Source organism: Balaenoptera musculus, chromosome 20, assembly GCF_009873245.2.
Source record: "Balaenoptera musculus isolate JJ_BM4_2016_0621 chromosome 20, mBalMus1.pri.v3, whole genome shotgun sequence".
Lineage (NCBI taxonomy): Eukaryota > Metazoa > Chordata > Mammalia > Artiodactyla > Balaenopteridae > Balaenoptera > Balaenoptera musculus.
In genome coordinates this window covers 46,536,410-46,559,574 of record NC_045804.1, presented here as the reverse complement: position 1 = coordinate 46,559,574, position 23,165 = coordinate 46,536,410, and the positions used below count along the sequence as shown (strand labels likewise).

Below are 23,165 nucleotides of genomic sequence, written 5' to 3'. Positions count from 1 at the left end.
TGCTAAGCACTTTGCATACTTTGATTTGTTTAGCTCTCACCACAACCCCTTTTACGAAGATAGCTTTAGATCCCTTTTAGAATGAGGAAGCTGACTACCTTAGGTAACTTGCTTAGGTCACATAGCTAAGAAGTGGTAGACCAGGATTCAAACCCAGGCCTATCTCATTCTAAAACCAATATTCTTCGTACTCCTTGGCCATGCAGTATTTGTTTTGTTTTTAAAATTTTATTGCAGTACAGTTGATTTACAATGTTGTTTTAGTTTCAGGTGTACAGCAAAGTGGTTCAGTTATACACATACATATATTCATTCTCTTTCAGATTCTTTTCCATATAGGTAATTACAGAATACTGAGTAGAGTTCCATGTGCTATACAGTAGGTCTTTGTTGATTATCTATTTTATATATATAATATATATATATAATCCCAAGCTCCTAATTTATCCCTCCCCTCCCTGACATTTCCCCTTTGGTAACCATCATGCACTATTGTTTTTTCACCAGGAAAATTAGGTGTTCCTTGACAATCTTGTATCCCCAACATTGGTCTGAGTACCTGAGACCAAAGGATGGTCTGGAGGTAGTGCCTGCTTCTTCTTTTTTTTTTTTTTTAATACTTATTTATTTATTTGGCTGTGCCGGGTCTTAGTTGCAGCATGTAGGATCTTCGTTTTGGCATGTGGAATTTTTTTTTTAGTTGTGGCATGCAGGATCTTTAGTTGTGGCATGCAGGATCTTTAGTTGCGGCATGCGGGATCTTTTAGTTGCGGCATGCGGATGTAGTTCCCTGAGCAGGGATCGAACCTGGGCCCCCTGAATTGGGAGCACGGAGTCTTAACCACTGGACCACCAGGGAAGTTCCTTTGTGCGTGCTTCTTAGTACCATTAAAATTTTGGTCTGCATGATCTTTGCTCTTCTCTCAGTTTACCTAGACTGAACAGGAGTTACTTTTTCTTTCTGCAAGTTTGTGCGTGCCCTGCCCTCTAGTGGTTTTGACTTGCAATGCAGCAATGACCTTGAGTGTAACTAACCTTATCTCTTACAGTTCTTTCCATCCCTTAAATTTATTTATTTTATTTATTTTTGGCTGCATTGGGTCTTCATTGCTGCGCGCGGGCTTTCTCTAGTTGCGGCGAGCGGGGGCTCCTCTTCGTTGCAGTGCGCGGGCTTCTCATTGTGGTGGCTTCTCTTGTTGTGGAGCACGGGCTCTAGGTGCGCGGGCTCAGTAGTTGTGGCACACGGGCTCAGCTGCTCCGCAGCATGTGGGATCCTCCCAGACCAGGGCTCGAACCCATGTCCCCTGCATCGGCAGGCGGATTCTTAACCACAGCACCACCAGGGAAGTCCCTCTTTCCATCCCTTAAACAGGGATGTTCTTGCAATACTGGGCACTGGTGCCCTAAGATTTCTGGGGTACTGACACCTTCCCCAGTCTGAACCCTAAAACCATGGTTTTTCACACTTTATTTGTACTTCTGATTGAGATGCTGGAATCTGAATTTTTTTTTTTTTTGGAATCTGAATTTTTAACAAGCACTACATAATTCTGATGCAGGCAATCTGCAGTCCACATCTTGAGATATAATGTTCTGTAACAGCTCTATTCCCAAGTGCTCCCTGAATCCCAACCCAAGCACACTTGGGCTTTAGGGAATCGGGTACCAAATTAGTCACTCTCCTTCGCCAAACTCAGTATTGTGTTTCTGGGAAGTCATGGCTTGGAGGGTCAGGGAGGGAAGCTGCAGCAGCCCCAGTAGTCAGCGCATGCTGAGTGAGGTTAGCTCTTGCTGATCTGGCAAGGAGAAAAGTGAAGGAAGGTAGTGTTTAGTGCACCAACCGTAGGCCAGGTACTGTGCTAGGTGTTTTCAAACATATTCCTTTCTAAAACCCTACAATAAGCCATGAGTTTATTATTCATTCAATTTTGTAGATGAGGAAATTGAGGCTCAGAGATGTTAAGTATCTTCATCAAGCTCGCAGCTGGTAAGAGTTGGAATTTGAATCCAAGTTTGTCTAACTCAGTGTTTCTCAATTAGGGGCGATTTTGGCCCCCAGGGGACATTTGGTCATGTCTGGTGACAATTTTGGTTGTCGTGGGGGGGTGCTAAAGGCATCTAGTGGCCCGGGGATACCGCTAAACAAGCTACTATGTACAGGACAGCCGCCACAAGAAATTAGCCAGCCCAAAATGTCAATAGTGCTGTGATTGAGAAACCCTGGACTCAAAGCCTGTGCTTTTGCCCTATAGGGTGGGAGGGTGGGGACATGGAAAGTTAGAACAAAATGGGAAAGGGCCTACCCCAAGGGCCTTGGGTGAGAAGGGAATGGGACTTTTATGCTAAGGATAATGGAGAATGGGGGCAGCTGGTGAGATTTCTCTTTCTTCCAAGCTTGGCCAAGACCCTGCTCAGTTTCTCCCAACCTTGCCAAGTCAGTCCTGGGACTTCACACTAAGCTTGTCCTGGAGTGACCCCGACTCCCAGCTCAGGGCTGGGGCAAAATATTTACCTGGGTCTTCTGGCACAGGACTTCCCAGCCAAAGCCCCTGGTTTCTGGGGCCCTTGTGCTCCACCTGTAGCCCCTGGGAGGCTCCACATTAGCACCTTTGCAGTGGGGGGTGAAAGTGTAAAACATGGAGCCGTGAAGGGCCAGGTGGTGTCTATGAACAGTTAGAAGTGGAGTAATGGGCAAAGCCAGGAGGATTCCCTTAGCAGGACCCTCCCTGGGGAGGAACTTGAGCAGGAAGTAGGGGGCAGCTGGCCTGGGGAGCAGGGTTCTGACCCCGAGGAGGCTTGTTTCCACAGCCATTCCTCTTCTCTAGGTTTGGTCCTCAGCTTCACTGGACCTTCCCCAGTACCCATTCCTAGAGCACCCACACAGCCAGGCAGCCACCATTCTGGGCCTCCCCAGTACTGGCCTCCCAACTAGACCAGGGGAGGGCGGGTCTGAGCAGACAGTGCCGACAGGAAATACCTCTCGTTCCAGGCTCAGAGCCTCTGAAGAACTAACCAGCAGATTGGGGGAGGGAGAGGGGGGAGAGAAGAGGGAGGGAGGAGAAGGGGGGGCAGGGGAGGGAGACAGTCTTGGAGTGAGAGGGAAGAGGAAAGAACACTCAAGCAGGTCCCCCATATTTGGGGTTTCATCTCCTTCCTTCCCTCACCACCCATAGGGGGGTGGGGATAAAGGGATAAAGGGAGGGCAGAACTGGAGGAGGATGTGGTAACAGCTGATTCGTCCCCTGAGGTCACACTTCCCAACAATCAGCTGTTACTGGGGTGGAAGGCAGGAAGTTTCCTTAAAGGCACAATGTTCTGAACACAGGTTCGGCATTCTGGAGCTCCTAGGAGCCATAGCAATCACTTGGTGGAGCCCCTCTTTAATACGGAAGGAACTATCTCACACTCCAGGCTGTTATCTTCACCCCGCCAATTGGGAGCTTATGGAAAAGTCATGGATCCCTCTCCACACATTCCTCTTTGGTGGTGGTGGTGGAGAGATGCGAGTGATTGAGGTGGGGTGGGTCTCAGACTTGCCCCTTTAACTAAGCGGTTCTGCAGCTTTTGCCAAGTCATTGGGTTCCTTTCCGTTTTCTGTTTTTTTTTTTTTTTTTTTTTCCCCCCTTTGGCCCATTCTCCCGCCCCTCTATGCTCTGATTGGCCTCTGGGGAAGGAGCAGCCTCCTCATTGGTCTCCACCTTTGAAATCTCTTCCCGAAGTAGGCCTGAGTCGGTGAAAAGCTTCTGGGGGGCGGGACAGAATGGGGGTATTGGGCAGAGGACGGGGTTGCTGGCCAGTTGCACTTTGGCCCGGCCCGTCCCCTAGTTGCTGACCACAAGTCTTCCTTCTACCCTCAGGTGAAGACTCTGCTATAAATCTTTCGTTAGGAAGCTGCTGCTTGAGAGGCTTTGTCTCTCTGTGACTGGGGCGAGACATCTACCAGAAGTCTCCTCTGATTAGGAAGGCTCCAGGAGAGGTGGAGTAGATCTCTCCATTGAACGCTGGGGCCAGCCGAGGTGGGCAGTCCTCCCTCCCCCAAAAGCCCCCAGGAGTTCTCATTCCAAAGGAAGAGTCTGGCTGCCCTGGGGGCTGATTTCCACCTTCAGTTCTCCTCACTCCTGCTGCCTCTCCTCCTCCACCTTTCCTGAGAGATCTATCGCCTCCTTCAGTGAATCCGTTTGGGGGCTGTCTAAAAGAACCACTCTCGGCTCCAAAAAGGAGGGGCTGTAGCCCTTTAAGGACTTCGCCGGGATGGATTCAGAGATGAGTTTAAAAATGCCAACTCACAGAGCGCGCTGGATTCTGGGAACGAGGTGTCAGACCGAGAACTACATTGACCAGTATGCACTGCAAACACACACGCCTTTACTTCCTTCTGCTTTTTAGGACTCGGGTTTGACGTAGCACCCCTCTAAGCATGTTAGCCTAGGCAGAGGGCTAAGCCACACCTTTTCACCTATTGGCCAGCTCGCGACTTGGTGGGCGCGGCCTAGCGCTACTCCACTAGGCAAAGGGGTGGCTTCCTTGCCAGTCAGAGCTAAGACGGTCGGGGAGGCGGGACCAGGGCTAAGCGCTGGCGCCCTCGAGTGGGTGTGGTCACGCTGCCCAGCAGTGGGCGGTGATTGGCCCTGGGCGGTGCAATCGCAGCTTGTGCGTCACGACGCCGCCAGCTGATCGCAGACTGTAGCCGGTGTGTGCTGGGCGCTGGGAAGAGACAGCGCCGCCGGCCGTGGGGATCGGACGCACTGATTTGCTCCCCTACCCTCAGCACCCCCCCCACCCAGCACCAGGTGGGTGTGAGATGGGGTTCCGGCCGCACAGGAGGGAACCATGCTAACGGGGTAATGGGGGAAAGTAGGGTCCTGACGGCCACACCCTGCCCTTCCGGGGGAGGGGAGAGGGGGCGGCGGAGGCTCGGGCGCTCCGGGGGAGAGGGGCCTGGACTGGCTGGAGTAGTGTGTCAGGAGGTTTAAAGAAGGAGTCCGGGACAGTAGTCGTGCGGAGGGTTTTGCGTAGTAGCTGGGAGAAAGACGAGGGGCCGGAGGGCTGGGGGCGGCTAACCTCGGCGCCCTCTGGTCGGGATACGGGAGCCGGCCTCCCAGCTTGGGGAGGATTTGGACTGGGCGGGTAGCGGGGAGGTGCTTTGCCTCTACCGGCACTCATTGGGTCAGGGCCAGTTGAGCGCCCTGGCAGGGAAGGGGTCTCTGGGCGGGCTGGCCCCTCCTCTCGTTCCCTCCAGGGGATGTTATGTAAGGGGGGAGGGGAGAGGAGTAGGGGGCGGCGGTGCGGGGGCCTTATGCAACCCAAAGGTTAGGGTTTCACCGCGGGTTGGTGGGGGGAGAAGGCAGGAGGAGAGCCTGGAAACTCTAACCCCCCCCTCCCCAGCCTAACTGGCCGTCTTGGGCTGAGAGAAGGTCACCTCTGCACCTCCCCCCAGCCTGTCCGGTTGTGGGGCCCCTAGCCCAGGCCTGGCCCTGACCGCCTGGGAAGCCGGCTGGCTGGGTGGGGCGCCTGGGTTAGTCATCACTGGGCTCCCTCTCTCCCCACCTCTCGGCCAACTCTTGGCCCCTCCCCGTGGCCTCTGGCTAGGCTATTGCCCCCACCTCCCTTCGGCTGTAGTTCCAGCCTCCAACTCATTTGGCCTGTCATCCTGGCTGTCAGACTGGGCTAGGAGCTGTCAGGGTGCCAAAGGGCTGATGGAGCAGCTGGTCAGAGGGTCAGTGCCCTGGGCCCACCCCGCCCTGCAGCCAAGGGCACCTGCTTGGCACAGACTCTCAGCAGCAGCTGAGTCCTATGGACTGAACAGAGCCTGCTCAGACCGGAGTGGGAAGGAGTTGGACTGGTCACCTGGGAGAAGGAAGATACCACAAAGTTCATGCCTCCCAAGAGGGTTTTGTAATTTGAAAACCTCCCACCCTAATCTTTCTTACCCTCGGAGTATAGAAATCTCAAGGCAGGACCGCCTTGGCTCCTTAAACTGGCATGGGCCATGCCCTTGGACTAAGTGTCAGCACAGACCCACCCTCCCCAGCTCACAGCCCTCAAGCCTGCCACACCCCCAGCCCCCTCCCTGGGCCATGCTGCAGGGCCCGGCTTTTCCTGCTGATTCATGCATTGGAACTGTGGGGGCGGGGCTTGGAACTTGGAACAAAGTTCAGACATGGAGGGGACGGCAGACAGCCTGGAATTCATACCAGATGTACCCGGAATGTGCAAGCGGAATGCCTGGCATTTAAGAGTCCTGGGGAAGCTGCCCAACCACCGTGCCCTACCTCCCTCCCCTCCAGCCTCTGGTCCCCTGTCCTCTCCTCACAGTCCCAGGAGCCTCTGCTGACCTTCTTCCAAACTCTAGACCTCCTCCCTTCCTCACTCTTCCCCAGATGTAAGCCCCCCAAAACTCTTCTTCCAGCTGAACTCCCTGGGACCAAGTCAGTTGGGCTGATCCCTGAACTCGCATTTCTGGATCTGAGGTACAACTTCTCACCTAATACCTGGGTGACTGGTGAGGTGTGTCCAGGCTCCCAAGTCCTGCCCTCTCAGTGCTGAGGAGGCTGGGGGCCCCTGTGGGTAGCTAGGGCAAGGGGGGGGGCGGGCGGTGAGAGCAGATTTGGGTTTCTACAGCCTTCAGTTCTGGAAAGAGGAGCAAGGAAATAGGTTTAGAGCTGCCTCTTGTCTCTCACTGAGGGGCTCAGGTCAGAGCCAAGAATCCTTCATTAGAAGGTTGACCATCTTCTGGGGCTGCACTTTGATGGCCAGGGCGACAGTGTCCCTGTGACATGGCCCTGCTCAGATCTTTCCCATTTTTCTTTCCTTTCCCTTTAGGAACCTGTACCTCCCACATCCTCACCTGGCTGAGCCGCAGTAGTTCTTCAGTGGCAAGCTTTATGTCCTGACCCAGCTAAAGCTGCCAGTTGAAGAACTGTTGCCCTCTGCCCCTGGCTTCGAGGAGGAGGAGGAAGAAGAGGAGAAGGAACTGCCTTCCCCTCATCTGGAAGGTGACAGAACTGGGTCTGGGAAGGTCTGAACAGCGAGCGTGATGATACCTTTGGGAAAGGGAACCCTATTCAGCTGGAGAAACTTCACCCAGATTGAGCCAGCAGGAGAGAAAATTTCAGATTAGAGACCTTGGCTGAATTGGGGAATAGATGGCTCTGACTACACCCAAGGTTAGTTGGTCTCTGTGTGACAATGGGAAGAAGTGGAGCAAAGAAAACCCTGCCTACCCCTTTACCTAGATGTCTTTTCCTGACCCTCCTTCCTTCCTCATCCCCCCTTCTTTCCTATTGGCCTTTCCAAGTTCAAAAGTAAATTTCCTCTTCAGGGAAAAGGTCGTACTGAGACTCCCATCTGAGTAGTCATCCCCCTGCTCTTAATTTTTCCCCGTATTTCCTTAGTCTGGCCCAGACTCTAGATTCAGGGATACTTACCTCTATGTGAGACCCTTAGACCTCCTGTCTCATCTTCTCCACCTGTGAGGTGGGGAATCGCACAGTTGAGCATGCGTGAGGGAATCAGAAGCCCACTTGTGTGGACTCAGAGCCTGGGCTCTCCTCCGCAGTGGGTGGGAACAAAACAGCTTTTCACATAAGCTATTGCCCTTCCCCCATCCCTGACCAGAACCCCAGGAGCTGGGGGTGGAGGTTGGAGGGAGGGACTAGGGTTAGACCAATGCAAGGGGCTGCTGGGAAATCAGTCTCTGCATTGACTTCCCACCAAGCAAAGGTGGCCCAGGCTTCCCCTGCCTCCCAAAGCAGGGCTGCAGCCCCTGATGGGGTTCCAGCTGCCACTGCTTTCTTCCCCCACTCACTTTTCCAGGATAGTGTGTGAGATTTAGCTCAGGCCTGTGCAGGCTGGAAATTCTCCTCTCCAGCAACCAGAAGAGATAGGTTATGGGATGTAATCCCTTTAGGGGCATCAGGCAGAGTAAACCTACCACCCCCAGCTCCTGATCTAATGTCACTCTCGGGCTCAGGCTCTGGTGTGGTTCAGCCTTGGCCCAGTCTCCCTGTCTGAAGGTGACCAAGTTCAGGGGTTACAGGAAGCTGTTTGTTCCATTTGGGGGCAGAAGTTGTGCAGGGAGCTGGGTCCTATTCTCCATTTATGAGAAACAGATTTAGGGCAGAGTAGATCACTGAACCCACCCTTCTGCAGCCTAAGCTGGATGTGTGTGGGACTGCGGTAGAGGGGGGTGGGTAGACTGAGTCCACTCATAGGCTGCCACAGGGGTCGCTCTGTCCCTGGACATTGCCTCTGTCCTTTCTTCCCCTCCCGCTTCACTGGGCACAGTGTCTCCCTCCAGCCTTGGGTATGTGGCTCTGCCATCCTCACCCATCATGGAGCAGAAATGAGGAAGAGCAGCCTGGGAACACAGAGGCAGGCAGAAGACTAGTGAAGGACCAGGCCTGGAGAGCACAGGGCCCTGTCTGGACATCTGCAGAGGGGGGCCCATAGAGGCCAGGAGAGCCCCTGGAGGAGGGAGGACAGCCAGCCTCCATCGAGGACACGCTCCCAGCCATCTACTTCATTCTCCGTTGCTCTCCAGTTGTTCTGCCTCCCTCAGCAATGTGGGACCATGTTGAAGCGTCCTTGGCTTCATCCTGCTGCTTCCACCTCTCCCCACCATGTCATTTAGCTGTGAAAGGACATATGCAGAAAATTCTTAAAAGAAATTCAAATGGATTTGAATGTGTGGGAAAAAATGTGTGCTTCATTAGTAATTAAAGAGAGGCAAATATAGCTGAAAGCATTTTTCCCGTAGCAAACTATAACAGAAAAAAATAAGACCCAGCTATTGGCAAAGGAGTACTAAAATAACACTCTCTGCATTGCATATGGGCGTACAAATTGGTACAGCCTTACTGATGTCAGTTTGGTAATATGTCTCAAACATCCTAAAAGTTTCCATGGCCTTTGACCTAGTAATTCTACATTTGGGAATTTATCCTAAGGAAATAATTAAAGATTAGTTTAAATGATGTTCATCCCAGCATTGCAGTAGAGAAAAATGAGAAGCAACTATCTGGTTGGGAATTGATTTCTTTTCTGCTATAATTGAAATTTGCAAGAGGGGGTTGCTTAAGTAAATTACTGTATATCCATCCGGATGGTGGGGTGGAGTGCTGCGCAGCCATTAAAAGTCACGTAGAAGAACATTTGACTGGAAAGAAAAGTGCTCCTTGAACATTAAAAAGGTTATAAAAATGGTGTATATTATGTGATCTCAATTTTGTTTTTATACATAAAACAGTTTGAAAAAGACTGAAGACATACTCCAAATTGTTAATAATAGTAGTTATCTTTGAATGATGGAATAAAGTAGTTGTAATTTTCCTGTTTGGTTTTCTGTAGTTGCCAAATTTTCTACATTAATTGTGTATGACTTTCATATAATAAAATTTAAAAGAATCAGTGTAATGTTTAAAACTTTTGGAGAGGTGGGTGTGGAAGAAATGAAGGGATGCCCCCAGCCCCATTGGTTTAATGGGGTTTTGGTGGAGGAGGAGGGTTGTGAGAACGTTTGGGGGAGCACCTATTCGTTTATGAATTTTATTCTTTGGGAGTGGCTGGAATCCACCCTCTCCTGTACAGGGAACAGCTCTCTGAATTGGTGACAGCCATCTAAAGAGGTGTGGAGTGGAGTAAGACAGAAGGAAAACAAGTAAAAACCTGTCACTCTGCAGGAGAGGGAAATCTCCCCGCCCCCAAGGCCGAAAGGTTCTAGAATCCTAACAGTCCTGTCTCCAAAAGCAACATGGGTCTTTGTTTTTCTCTTTGATTCTGCCCCAATCCTGAGGTGACCCTGTGTGACCTCTCCTTGCCTCCTCAGATTGGAAGAGATACTCACTTTCCCCCTAACAGGTACCAAGCCGTGGGGGAGGGGTACTTTTCAAGGCTATAGGGCTGAGTGGTTCCCTTTTGCCTCCCCTTCCTAATAATAAGGCTCCTCTGGAGGGCCCCCAAAAGAGCTTAGGGGAGGAGCCCCGGTGGGTCGCTTCTCCAAAATGGGAGCTGTTGTTCCCTATGAGAGGTACTATGTAAGGGCGCAGGACTCCTGGAGTTACGGGGTTGCTGGGATGTGTTAAAGGTCTGGAAACCTCGGGAAATGGTGGCTCTAAGGAAGTGAGCTGCCCCCTTCCCCACAACCAAGACCGGGGTGGGGCGCGGGGCAGATTGGTGGCGAGGTTTAAGCACGTGGGAGTGGGTTTGCTCTGGCCTCTAACTTCAGGGCTGCGTGGGTGGGGTGGGCAGGAGGAGCAGCAGGTGAGAGGTTGGAGAGGGGAAAGGAGGTGAAAGTTAATGGGGCTGGGCCTCTGGGAGTGTCAGGTGAGATTAGTCACCCATTTCTGGATTTGCGAGGACGTCGGGACACATGGGGCTTGGGAAGACCCCTATCGACATCCCGGAAAGCCTCCCTGAGCTCCGTTTCAGGGTTTGGTCCCAGGAAGCCCCCTACCAGACATCCCCCGCTAGGGAGGGACACGATCGGTTGCTGTGGCTCCAGGGGCGGTGGCCCCACGGCTGCTCCAATCACCACCCAGCCGGGAGTTGGGGGCGTGGACGAGCCCTGGAAAAGTTAAGGCGGATTCCGTAGGCGGGGCGGGCGGGGGAGTCCAGGGGCGCAGCCTTGCCGGGAAGCTGGTTCGCCGTCCCCGCAGGGGGCGTTGGATGTGTCGGGGCTGAGAGCTCAGGAGCCCAAGGGACGGATCCGGAGCTAGCCGGCCCGCCAGGCCATGGCGCCCTCTGGGCTCCTCGTGACCGGCGCCTCCTTTGCCGCCTTCCGGGGGCTGCACTGGGGGCTGCAGCTTCTGCCCACGCCGGGATCTGCTGCCCAGGACCGTTGGAAGTGGCGGAACATCTGTGTCTCCCTGGTTCACAGCCTGCTTACGGGGGCCGGGGCGCTGCTCGGGTGCGGTTCTTAGAGGTTTGGGAGGCACCGTGGTGAGGGTGAGAGAGAGGGGTGGAAGGCTGAGATTAGAAGACCCGGCGGCACCTTTAGAATCAATGTGAGACCTCGAGAGTCTGAGACTGGGGTGGGGATGTGGATGGGTGGGCGGTGTGCATACGTCCACGGCGGGAGAATAAGATCTGGGTCTGCACAGACGCTGACCATGGCTCCCCCGTCTCCTCCAGACTGTCGCTGTACCCTCAGATGGCCGCCGACCCGATTCATGGCCACCCGCCCTGGGCCCTGGTGCTGGTGGCTATATCTGTGGGTGAGTCTGCAGGGAAGGCTGGACCAGTTTGGGGTGAGGGACAACCTTCCAACGGTAATGCCGGGTCTCCTTCCCCGGCCTGGCCCGCGATGGGGTTAAATGTTTCTGGTGGCTTTACTGAGAGAGAAACTCAAGAGCTGGGAAAAGGAGGGAGTGAAGATTCCTCTCCAGACTGTACACTGGCTTGTGGGAAGCCTAACACCACCCTCCCCTCCTTGCCCCCAGGTTATTTCCTGGCCGATGGAGCTGACATGCTGTGGAACCAGACCTTGGGCCAGGCCTGGGAACTTCTTTGTCACCACTTGGTGGTGAGACTTGGGGAGAGACAAGACAGGAAAGGAGGGATGCCTAGCCTGGGGTCCCCAATCTCTCACCAATTTTCTGTCCTACGACTTCCCAGAGTCTGAGCCCTGCTGGTGCTTGATCCTCCCAACCTTAGGCTGAATTGGGGGGGAGGGGATTGACTGCTGGCCACTGCGGGGAGTCTGAGCGCTGTCTATGGAGATTGTATTCCCACAGGTGTGGGAAACGTTGACTATGGAGCTTTTCTGAGAAGAGGGAGCCCCAGTATAGGGCGTGGGGATAAGTTGTGAAAGCACAGGAATGCAAATGAAGGGGGGTGGGGCTCCGTGCAGATGCTGCAGATTCAGGGCAGACAGCCTAGGTGCCAAAGCTGCTTCAATTCTATGGAAGGGTTGTTTCAAGCCCATTCAGGCCCCTACCGTAAGGGTAAGCATAAGGTTGGGTTTGGGGGAGGGGTGCCACGAAATGCTTGGGAGCCCCTCTCAAGGACTGGGATATTGGAACATGATGGGTGGTAGGTCATGGAAGGTCCTCTGACCTCTGGTCTTGGCTCCCCAGGTAGTGAGCTGCCTCAGCACCGCCATTCTCTCTGGCCACTATGTGGGCTTCTCCGTGGTGTCTCTGCTCCTGGAGCTGAACTCCACCTGCCTGCACCTACGAAAGCTGCTGCTGCTTTCTCGCCAGGCCCCATCCCTGGCCTTCAGTGTGACCAGCTGGGCCACCCTGGCTACCCTGGCCCTCTTCCGCCTGGTACCGCTGGGATGGATGAGTCTGTGGCTGATCCGGCAACACCACCAGGTACCTATTGCTCTGGTCATCCTTGGTGGAACTGGACTGGTCACTGTGGGTGCTACGAGCATCACACTGGGTGTCCGCATTTTGGTCAGTGATGTCCTGCGGTCTCGGCCCCGCCCACCCATCCCTGAGCACAAGGAATCCAGGGGCACCAGGACATGTTGCGATGGTGAGCCTGTCACCAGGGATGATTCTACTCTCAGCCTGAAAGACTGAAGAGAAGCCTCGGGCTCCTCCTCTGCCAGTCCTGGGGGAGGTAGGACCAGGACAAGGAGATGGTGGTCTTCAACGCGCTTTCCCCCAGGGGTAAGGCCTGGACTGGGTCTTCAGTATCTCAGTTCCTCTTCCAGCTAACTTCTGCATTCCTAGGATCTGAGAAGAAATGCTAATATTCATGGGTGGGTGGGAACCTGGGCTATTGTTCACTGAATCCCATCATCAGATGACCACCCTTTCCAGCAAACTAACTCCAGAAGTATAGCCTGTGTTACCAATAAAGGGTGGCAGGAGGCATGAAGCTGGATGAAACTGCCAATGGGAACAGAGACCCTTCGCTTTAGCACAGGAACGGATGAGGAAAGATGAAGTCCTACTAGGATCAGAGAGCGATCTAGTACCAAAGGGGTGGGATTGGAGAGAAGAGAGACCTCACCTATGACCAAATTATGGCAGAGGGAGGAGGGCACAACAGGTGAACAGGTGCTATGCGTAGCCAGTAGGGATGGACATAACGGTTGCCAAGAGACAGAAGAAATTGGACCACAACAATTGCTGGTGGTATTTCTGGTTCTCAAAGTCACACTATTCTGTTTGTACTTCACCCTAGTCCTACTGTGTCCAGCATGTTCCTTTTGCTTTTTTTTAGTGTCTTCTGACCTTTTCAAAGAAAATGCAGATTCTTAGAGGAATGAGCACGGGGCTAGGTCTGTCTTCTCAGGACTGTACTGAAGTCCAGAGCCATAGCAGGAACTCAACCACCCATTCTGGGTGCCCAGTGTAGGGTCTTCCCAGGGCCAGGCTTTCATGGAAGAACGAGGGCAGAGGCAGAAGCAGATGAGGTATGGCTTCCACTCGGCTGCAGAGGAATTAAGGAATATCTGACTCTCTTCTGGGATTCATTTGCAAGCTCCCCTTTCTCTCCTGCTGCTTCCACTGCATTTTTTTCTGTTGCACAAGACCCCTCCCTTCTTCAGGCAGAACATCCAGGTTATGGGAAGTGTAAGCAGATTAAAGTTGCTATTCTACTAAACAATGGACAGAAATAGATAACCCTTAATTATCCACAGAAAAGATATATGAGCAAAAGCAAGAGACAGGAAGATGAACGCATAAAGCGGAGCTCGAGAGAGACAAAGGGAATGAAAGAAACAGACATATACAGATTGAAGGACTGATAGAAAGAAAAAGATTTGCTGCAGAGAAGACACAGAGATGAAGAGAGATGGAGGGCAAGACAGAATCCTTGGCAGAAATAGAGAAAGTCTGTTATAGATGCGGAGAAGAACGAAAATCATAGAATTGGTTAAATGGTCATAAACAAAGAGGACAAGCAAAATGGAAATAAAGGCTGACAGGAAGGGATCCCAAAGGTGGAAGATACAGATAGTCTAGACAGTGAAACAGGGAGAGTGAGTGACAAGGAGGAACCACCAGACTCCCGGGAGACAGAGGTAATAGTGGCTGGTAGATTAGCAGAGGGAGACGAGAGAGAGGTGGAAATAGAGATGAGGGGGATGATTCAGGGGAGCTGAGAAGCAGAAGAACAGAAGGTGGAGGAGGCAGTCAATGGAAAGATTCATTGACAGAAAAAGCAGGCAATATGTTGAGTTGGAGACGGGCAGAAAGACAAAGGACAAACAGCTACGGCGCACAACACAGAGACAGGGGTTGACAGGAACTGAGAGGCAGAGACTGGTAGGACGATGAGAAGTAAGAATCGGGGATGTGAAATGACAGAAGAATAAGCAAAGGGACTGAAGAGAAGCACAGAAAATGGGGGTGGGGGAGGGCAGGATGATGAAATAAACATCCAGAGGAAGGAACAAGGAAGAGGAGGGAGCACAGAGATGGAGAGAGGAAAAACCATCGTAGAGACGGGATAAAAGAGAGGGATTGTGAGATATCCCTATCAGAGAGTCATTAAAACCAAAGCACAAAGGGGGAAAATGATGAAGAGACTGAGGAGAAACTGCAACAGTTGGAAGTAAACGCAGGCAGAAAACAAGAGCAGAGGGTTTGAATGTAATCAGACTGAAACCAGAGATGCAAAGGTGTGGAAGTTGAGGTAGAGAAACAGCAGAATTCTGTCAGAGTTTGTCCTTAACAGAAGTAGTATCTTCAAACCTCAATTTGCTATTTTAACCAAATGCCTTGATTAATGAAAACATTGTTTTCAGCTTTCAAAGAAAAAGAAATGTGACAGACCCGCGGGAGGAATCTGTTCCCTATGTGTTCATGTCAATATTGATTCATTCCCAGCCCTACACCCTTTCTTTTGCCACTGCCATGAATTCATGGTCCAAGTGAGTTCCCTTCTTGGGAAAACTTGGTAGTATCTATGAAGGGTGCCCAAGAACTTGACCATTAGGGAAATATGGCTATTTCTATGGGTTAACTAGTAAAACCCATACAAGAAGGGATTAGCTACCTGTGCAGGTAGGACATAAGTGGACACTTGAAGAATTTGGGATCACACACAAATTTCCATCATGGAGACCCAGTGAAACTTCAGGAAGGCAGAACTGGGATCGTGATTATAATTAAATGGACATCTCGTCAACTGGACCAGTTATAGATGGTGGACCAGATAGAGATGAGATGATGGGAATCAAAGAGCAATAGTCAACTGGGAGCCTGGAAAAGAGAAGCTCAAAACTGCAGAGGTTGGCAGATGCTGTATTTGGTACAATGAGTTGGGTCACCATGGTGGTGCTCTGTCAGACCTCACCATGGCCCAGTGAAGTGGTCCTCAAGACTGATTCCATCCATGCCTACTGAGCTACTGGCTAATGAATTCTGTCTTCTGGTACAGGGGAGGGGCTTTCCTGGATGGGAACATTGGTATTTTATGGTCTCAGAACACTATCCTGATCAAAAATTAATAAATTGCTATACAAATAATAGCATCAGTCGTTTGTGAGTATGGTTACTTTGAGTCACTTTTCTTGGCTCCAGTTGTATCCTAGTTTATAATGCATGCTGGATCATGGAAGATCCAGCATTTGCTGTGAGAAGATCTCTTGGCACTAACTCTTTGACCTACAAAGCCCTAAAATGGGGACTCCCCTCGTGGCACAGTGGTTAAGAATCTGCCTGCCAATGCAGGAGACAGGGGTTCAAGCCCTTGTCCACGGGAAGATCACACATGCCGCAGAGCAACTAAGCCTGTGTACCACAACTACTGAGCCTGCGCTCTAGAGCCCATGAGCCACAACTACTGAGCCCACGCACCACAGCTACTGAAGCCCGTGCGCCTAGAGTCCATGCTCTGCAACAAAAAGAAGCCACCTCAGTGAGAAGCCCATGCACCACAACAAAGAGTGGCCCCCGCTCGCCGCAACTAGAGAGAAAGGCCACACGCAGCAACGAAGACCCAATGCAGCAATAAATAAATAAATAAATAAATGTATTAAAAAAAAGAAAGCCCTAAAGTGTTCTAAGATCCTCTACTATGAAAAAACAAATCAAATGTATTCAGTAGCATGGATTTAGAGCAAGAGAATGGATTCAGACAATTTAGAGTGATTCTCAAATGCCAAGAGTTGAACCCAAAAGAAGCTTTTAGCTAAATTTATCTTGAGTTAACAAGAAAATTAGGGAATTCCCTGGCAGTCCAGTGGTTAGGACTCCACGCTTTCAATGCAGAGGGCGAGGGCTGGATCCCTGGTCAGGGAACTAAGATTCCCGCAGGCCACGCGGTGTGGCCAGAAAAATAAGAAAATCTTTTTTCTTTTCTAAACAGAAATCTCCATAACTGAATTGTCAAAGCATTGTTGTATATCAAATCTGTGTTTGTTCAGCTGAAGATTAGGAGCCCTCACTCTACAGGAGATTACACAAGGAAAATTATTCTTTAAAGAACTGTTCCTTTATTGAAGTAAAGTATTTGTTTAGAATCTTCAACTTAAAGTCATAGCATCCTAGGCTGAACATGTGTTGTGCTCCTACCTCATGAGGTACCTTTGGATACCTTCTCTCATTTAATCCCACACAATAGAGATGCATCCTGTTTTTCAGATGAGGAAACCAAGGTAATTTCCTCAGGATTACCTAGCTAGTTAGTGACAGGGCCTGGACTTGAGCCCATATGTGTGTTTATTTTGTATGATAGCACCTGTGTCCAACATCTGCTATTTTTACCTGCCTAGCTCCTCTATCACTCCCCCTTCATAGGGCATGTGACTCAGGCGTAGCCAATCAGAACACCATATCCTCTTTCCGTGAGATGAGCTCATGACTTAAGCAAAGCTATGAGTTTCAGCACCTTGCCGTCTGCTACAACTTTTGGCTGAGATGCACTGTGTGCTAACATCGCTAAGCCAGTAGGTTGATGTAAGACAGCTTCCCTGAGCATGAAGCCAAGACAGAAAAAGAGGATTCAAACATGGAGAGAGATTTCTAGCATCATTTAAATATCTGGATCAAACTCTGCCTGAAGCAAGAACTTCCCCTGGACCATTCAGTTACACAATTCAAAAAACTCCCAGGGCTTCCCTGGTGGCGCAGTGGTTAAGAATCCGCCTGCCAATGCAGGGGACACGGGTTCGAGCCCTGATCTGGGAAGATCCCACATGCCACGGAGCAACTAAGCCCGTGAGCCACAACTACTGAGCCTGCGCATCTGGAGCCTGTGCTCCGCAACAAGAGAGGCCGCGACAGTGAGAGGCCCGCGCACCGCAATGAAGAGTGGCCCCCACTTGCCACAACAAGAGAAAGCCCTCGCACAGAAACGAAGACCCAACACAGCCATAAATAAATAAATAAATTTAAAAAAAAAAAAAAAAAAAAAAAAAAAAAAAAACTCCCAGATTTGGACTTCCCTGGTGGTGCAGTGGTTAAGAATTCGCCTGCCAATGCAGAAGACACAGGTTCCAGCCCTGGTCCGGGAAGATCCCACATGCTGTGGAGCAACTAAGCCCGTGTGCCACGACTAAGCTCTAGCCTGTGCTCTGGAGCCCAAGAGCCACAACTACTGAAGCCCGTGCGCCTAGAGCCCGTGCTCCACAAGAGAAGCCACTGCAATGAGAAGCCCATGCACCACAACGAAGAGTAGCTCCCACTCGCCGCAACTAGAGAAAAACCTGCACGCAGCAACGAAGACCCGATGCAGGCAAAAATAAATAAATAAATAAATAAATAAATAAATAAATAAATAACTCCCAGATTTGCTTGAGTATGAGTTAATTTTTTTCGCTTGTAACAGTGAGTCTTTATTAATACATCACCTTCAAGATTATCTTACCATTTCATTTTTTAAATTTTTTTTTTTGGTGGGGGTTGTGCTGCTCGGCTTGTGGTATCTTAGTTCCCTGACCAGGAATGGAACCCAGGCCCCAGCAGTGAAAGCGCCGAGTCCTAACCACTGGACCGCCACGGAATTCCCTTACAGAAAATTAAAGCCTAGAAAAGTTAAGTGACTTATCCAAGTACACCCAGCTAGTTTGTGGCACATCCAGAAGTAGAATCCAGGGATCCTTCTTATACACTATTTTGCCCCTTTCTTTATAGGAAGGCTGAGGAATGGAGAAACTTCAAGGTAGAAAGTTGACAACTGAAGATCAATCAAATCAGATAAATTGCGTCTGAGGTGGTATTTATAAGTCAGGATGCTTCTTCGGTTGGAAAGCCAGACTTCTATTCACCAAGAATCGTATCGGTTTCTGCACTTTTCAGGAATGCGGTAACTGTGCAGGGCAGAGGTCCGTTTCGGCATTCCCCTGCAGACAGACGTGAACAAACAGTGTTAACTCAGTGTTGAGAGCACATTCGTTCCCTGCCTCTAACCAGGTGGGAGACAAAACTTCCCTGGCCACACCTTCCACAGGAAGTAGACAAGGAAATGATTCTCAGACTGAGTGAGCTCTTTCAACTGAGATAAGAATGCAGGCCATGTGGGCTGCATTTAGAAGTAGAAGAAAGGGAGTTCATTCTTGTAGTAGAAATGATGGGCCCTGCAGGGGTTCTTCCCCACCTACCACCACCCAAACCCCCCCAAAACAGGCTCTGGGGTAGTAACTGACATTCCAGGGATGGTAAATGATTCCTTTGGGTTAAACTTTGCCCCCTCACTCTGGCCTGCCTGCCTGTGCCTTTGGAAGGATTCCTTCACCTCCTTAAACTTCACCGGTTGGCACTGCTAATCCCAGAGGCTGAGAGACTGGCACAGAGGCTCTCTCTGTCCTGGATCCCAGGTCAGGGCACTGCTAGAGGACAGAGAAGCCCAGGAATAGGGATGCCACAAATTACTGCTGCTGCACTGGCCCAGAGCAGCACTGCCAGTCAGCCCTTCTCTCCCTCTCCTCGGCAGCTTATCCAACCATCATTTTCCTCAAGCTCCTGCCCTTCCTTCCCTAACCCCGGCTCTTCCTAGAATCCAAATATTTCCACCCTGGCAGCAAGCAAGGGTGGGGGGCTGGGGGGATGGAGGAAATGGAGGGCGGAGCCTAGCCTAGGGCAGCTGCAGCAGCATTTCCTTGACATATATTGAATTTTAAAAATTCATGTGAACTTTGCATTCTGCTTCAAAATCTTTTCCTAGCTATCTCTTTTAATATAAAATAACATTTGAAATAACTTAAAAGTATAATACTTGAATTTTTTTTTTAATTTTACAAAATGTCAAGTGAAACTGTCAGTTTTACAATCCAGGAAGATGTGCCATTCTATTTTGTGGCTCTAACGGTTACTGGCACACTCCACTTTATTCCTCTTTTCAACAAGTATTTATGAACATCCTACTATGTGCTCGAACATAGGAGATATAATAGTGAGTAAACAAGTCAGAGACCAGGCTACAGGGAGCCCTCAATGAGGATTTTGTTAAAGTGGAAAACTGGAAAAATTGGAGTTATCCAAAGGAGGGAAACCAGAGGTAAGGGATGTAGAAATGGGTCAGCCAATGACCCACAAACTAAGAATGAACTGACAACCTGGAGAGGAGGGGATTGTTGCATCCTGACATCCAAGGGATGTCCAGCATTATTTCCTCCCAGACCTGCACCCTTTCCTGTATGCTCCTGGTCTGTGCACAGCACTGCCCTAAACTCACTGTATAAAACAGGAACTTAAGAATCATCCTCAAGCCATGCCACTCCACCTCCCCCACCCCCCAACAAGTCCAATTAATCACCGAGTTCAGAATGGCTTTCACATTCATTCATTCCTTTCCATTTCTTTTATCCCACCCTGGTTGGAGTCACCATCATCTCTACCCTGGGTGACATGATGATAGCCTCATGACTATTTTCCACTTAGTGGTCAGTCTGTGATTTTTTTTTTTAATAAATTTATTTATTTATTTTTGGCTGCGTTGGGTCTTCGTTGCTGCGCGCGGGCTTTCTCTAGTTGCGGCGAGCGGGGGCTACTCTTCGTTGTGGTGTGCAGGCTTCTCATTGCGGTGGCTTCTCTTGTTGCAGAGCACTGGCTCTAGACACGCGGGCTTCAGTAGCTGTGGCACGTGGGCTCAGTAGTTGTGGCTCGTGGGTTCTAGAGCGCAGGCTCAGTTGTTGTGGCGCACGGGCTTAGTTGCTCCACGACACGTGGCATCTTCCTGGACCAGGGCTCAAACCCATGTATCCTGCACTGGCAGGTGGATTCTTAACCACTGCGCCACCAGGGAAGCCCCTGTGATTGTTAAAATACAAATTGGATCATGTCATTCCCCTGCTTAATACCATCCAGTGGCTCCTCCTTTATTAGGTAGGGGCATAATTCACGATATGACCTGTAGGCCTCTTCATGGTCTCCCCTTGTCTACTCTCCAGATTCATTTCATGGTACTTTCTGTTTCACTCTTTTCTTTTTTTCTTTTTTTTGTGCTACGCCACGTGGCTTGCAGGATCTTAGTTCCCCGACCAAGGTTTGAACCCCTGCCACGGCAGTGAAAGCACTGAGTCCTAACCACAGGACTGCCAGGGAATTCCCTGTTTCACTCTTTGTGTGACTTTATTCAGTTTATAAAATATGCCATGGGGGCTTCCCTGGTGGTGTAGTGGTTAAGAATCTGCCTGCCAATGCAGGGGACACGGGTTCGAGCCCTGGTCTGGGAAGATCCCACATGCCACGGAGCAACTAAGCCCATGTGCCACAACTACTGAGACTGCGCTCTAGAGCCCATGAGCCACAACTACTGAGCCCGCGTGCCACAACTACTGAAGCCCGTGCACCTAGAGCCTGTGCTCTGCACGCAACAAGAGAAGCCACTGCAATGAGAAGCCCACACACCGCAACGAAGAATAGCCCCCGCTCACCACAACTAGAGAAAGCCCTGCGCACAGCAACGAAGACCCAATGCAGCCAAAATAAATAAATAAATAAATAAAATAAAATATGCCATGCTCCTTCCTTTCTCAGGACCTTGCACAGACAATGCCCAATGCCTGGTAGGCTATCCATTCTCCACTGTTTCCATCTTCCTGGCTCCCCTCCTCCTATTCCACCCCCTTTATCTTATACCTTCTCACTTCTCAGTGCTCATTTCCAACACTTCTTTTCCTAAAGACATTTCCATGACCCTCCCCCTACAATTAGGTCAAATCTTTCTGTCTTTTCATTGGAAGTATTTATTACGAGTTTAATTGAAGGACCAATTATGAGCACTTGAGGAAAGTCTCTAACATGAAATATTTAGAATATGAAAAATGGGAAAACACAGAGAAAGCAAAGACTATTCATGGAGAATAAAACTTCAGAAAAACTCATTATTTTCCTCACAGAGATAAGGGAATATATCGTAAGCATGAAATAATATACTACCAAAATTAAAAAAAGAATTCAGACAGAACTAAACAGAGTATATGAAATTTAAAAGTGTGATATTGGAAATGAAAAATTCATGGAAGAGTTGGAAGATAAAGTTGAGAAAATCTCCCAGAAAGAAGATATTAGGGACAAAAATGAGACAATCATGGTACCAGTCCAAGAAACCCAACATCAAAATAATGGGAGTCCCAGAAAGAGAAAACTGGGGAAAAAAAAAAGAAAAAAGAGGACTTCCCTGGTGGCGCAGTGGTTAAGAATCTGCCTGCCAATGCAGGGGACACGGGTTCAAGTCCTGGTCTGGGAAGATCCCACGTGCCTTGGAGCAACTAAGTCCGTGCACCACAACTACTGAGTCTGTGCTCTAGAGCCCGCGAGCCACAACTACTGAGCCCACGTGCCACAGCTGCTGAAGCCCACGCGCCTAGAGCCCGTGCTTCACAACAAGAGAAGCCACCACAATGAGAAGCCTGTGCACCGCAACGAAGAGTAGCCCCCGCTCACCACAACTAGAGAAAGCCGGCACGCAGCAACGAAGACCCAACACAGCCAAAAATAAATGAATAAATAAATAAATTTATAAATAAATAAAGTTGTTTCCTGAAGATGGAAATTCCTTCTTAAAAATAAAATAAAATAAAGATAAAAAGGAAATCATCAGTGAAATCATGAAAGAAAAAGTTCAAAACCAACGAACACGAGTTGCCATATTGATGGATCCATGGAATTCCCAGAATAGTGAAAGAAAGTAGATTCACATCAAGCAACAACAGAATTAAGTTTCAGAACATTGAGATTAATGCTTCAGAGGGGAGGGAAAAGTTATATATAAACACCAGGAATCAAAATGACATCGAATTTCTAAACATCACACCAGAAGCTAAAAGGCAATGGAGCAATTTCACCAAAAATTGGAAAGAAAATTATTTAAAACTAGAGTTTGGTACCCAGCCAAACCATCAATCAAGTATGAGGGCAGAATAAAGGTATTTTCAGACATGCAAAGTCCAAAAAACTTTATCTTCCATATACCCTTCTCAGAAAACTGCTAGAAAATACACTCCATCAAAATGAGAGAGACAATCAAGAAGAAGGAAGAGGGAACCCTCTTGTACTGTTGGTGGGAAGTAAATTGATACAGTCACTATGGAGAACAGTATGGAGGTTCCTTAAAAAACTAAAAATAGAACTACCATATGAGCCAGTAATTCCACTACTGGACATATACCCTGAGAAAACCATAATTCAAAAAGAGACATGTACCACAATGTTCATTGCAGCACTATTTACAATAGCCAGAACATGGAAGCAACCTAAGTGTCCATCGACAGATGAATGGATAATGAAGACGTGGCACATATATACAATGGAATATTACTCAGCCATAAAAAGAAACGAAAATGAGTTATTTTTAGTGAGGTGAATGGACCTAGAGTCTGTCATACAGAATGAAGTAAGTCAGAAAGAGGAAAACAAATACCATATGCTAACACATATATATGGAATCTAAAAAAAAAATGGCTCTGAAGAACCTAGGGGCAGTATAGGAATAAAGACACAGACGTAGAGAATGGACTTGAGGACACGGGGTGGCAGGGAAGGGTAAGCTGGGACGAAGTGAGAGAGTAGCATTGATATATATACGCTACCGAATGTAAAATAGATATCTAGTGGGAAGCAGCTGCATAGCACAGGGAGATCAGCTTGATGTTTTATGACAACCTAGAGGGGTGGGATAGGGAGGGTGAGAGGGAGATGCAAGAGGGAGGGGATATGGGGATATATGTATACATAAAGCTGAATCACTTTGTTGTACAGCAGAAACTAACACAACATTGTAAAGCAATTATACTCCAATAAAGATGTAAAAAAAAGAAA

At 49.5% G+C, this 23,165-nt stretch overlaps 1 protein-coding gene and 1 long non-coding RNA gene across 5 annotated transcripts; both read left to right on the top strand.

The window, feature by feature from the left end:
- Nucleotides 1–4,609: 4,609 nt before the first annotated feature.
- LOC118887308 lies at nucleotides 4,610–9,409 on the top strand. Of its 4 annotated transcripts, none has more exons than XR_005017967.1 (3): nucleotides 4,610–4,790; nucleotides 6,410–6,470; nucleotides 6,823–9,409. It is a non-coding gene; the product is annotated as an uncharacterized LOC118887308 (long non-coding RNA). The 4 variants fall into 4 exon arrangements; XR_005017968.1 differs by having other exon boundaries at nucleotides 6,381–6,470; XR_005017966.1 differs by lacking the exon at nucleotides 6,410–6,470 and having other exon boundaries at nucleotides 4,615–4,841.
- A 1,208-nt stretch (nucleotides 9,410–10,617) lies between these two features.
- On the top strand, nucleotides 10,618–15,616 carry TLCD2 (TLC domain containing 2). Its single transcript, XM_036838251.1, has 4 exons — nucleotides 10,618–10,906; nucleotides 11,131–11,213; nucleotides 11,439–11,521; nucleotides 12,075–15,616. Exons 1-4 carry the CDS (start codon nucleotides 10,731–10,733, stop codon nucleotides 12,525–12,527), a joined length of 795 nt encoding a protein of 264 aa, XP_036694146.1. The 5' UTR covers nucleotides 10,618–10,730; the 3' UTR covers nucleotides 12,528–15,616.
- Nucleotides 15,617–23,165: the final 7,549 nt, after the last annotated feature.

Bases quoted from the DNA above. Each gene is read 5' to 3' on its own strand.
- TLCD2 (XM_036838251.1), top strand. From the start codon at position 10,731: ATGGCGCCCTCTGGGCTCCTCGTGACCGGCGCCTCCTTTGCCGCCTTC. The intron at 10,907-11,130 runs GTGCGGTTCTTA...CGTCTCCTCCAG, and splicing joins GGGGCCGGGGCGCTGCTCGG to ACTGTCGCTGTACCCTCAGA. The intron at 11,522-12,074 runs GTGAGACTTGGG...TTGGCTCCCCAG, and splicing joins TTCTTTGTCACCACTTGGTG to GTAGTGAGCTGCCTCAGCAC.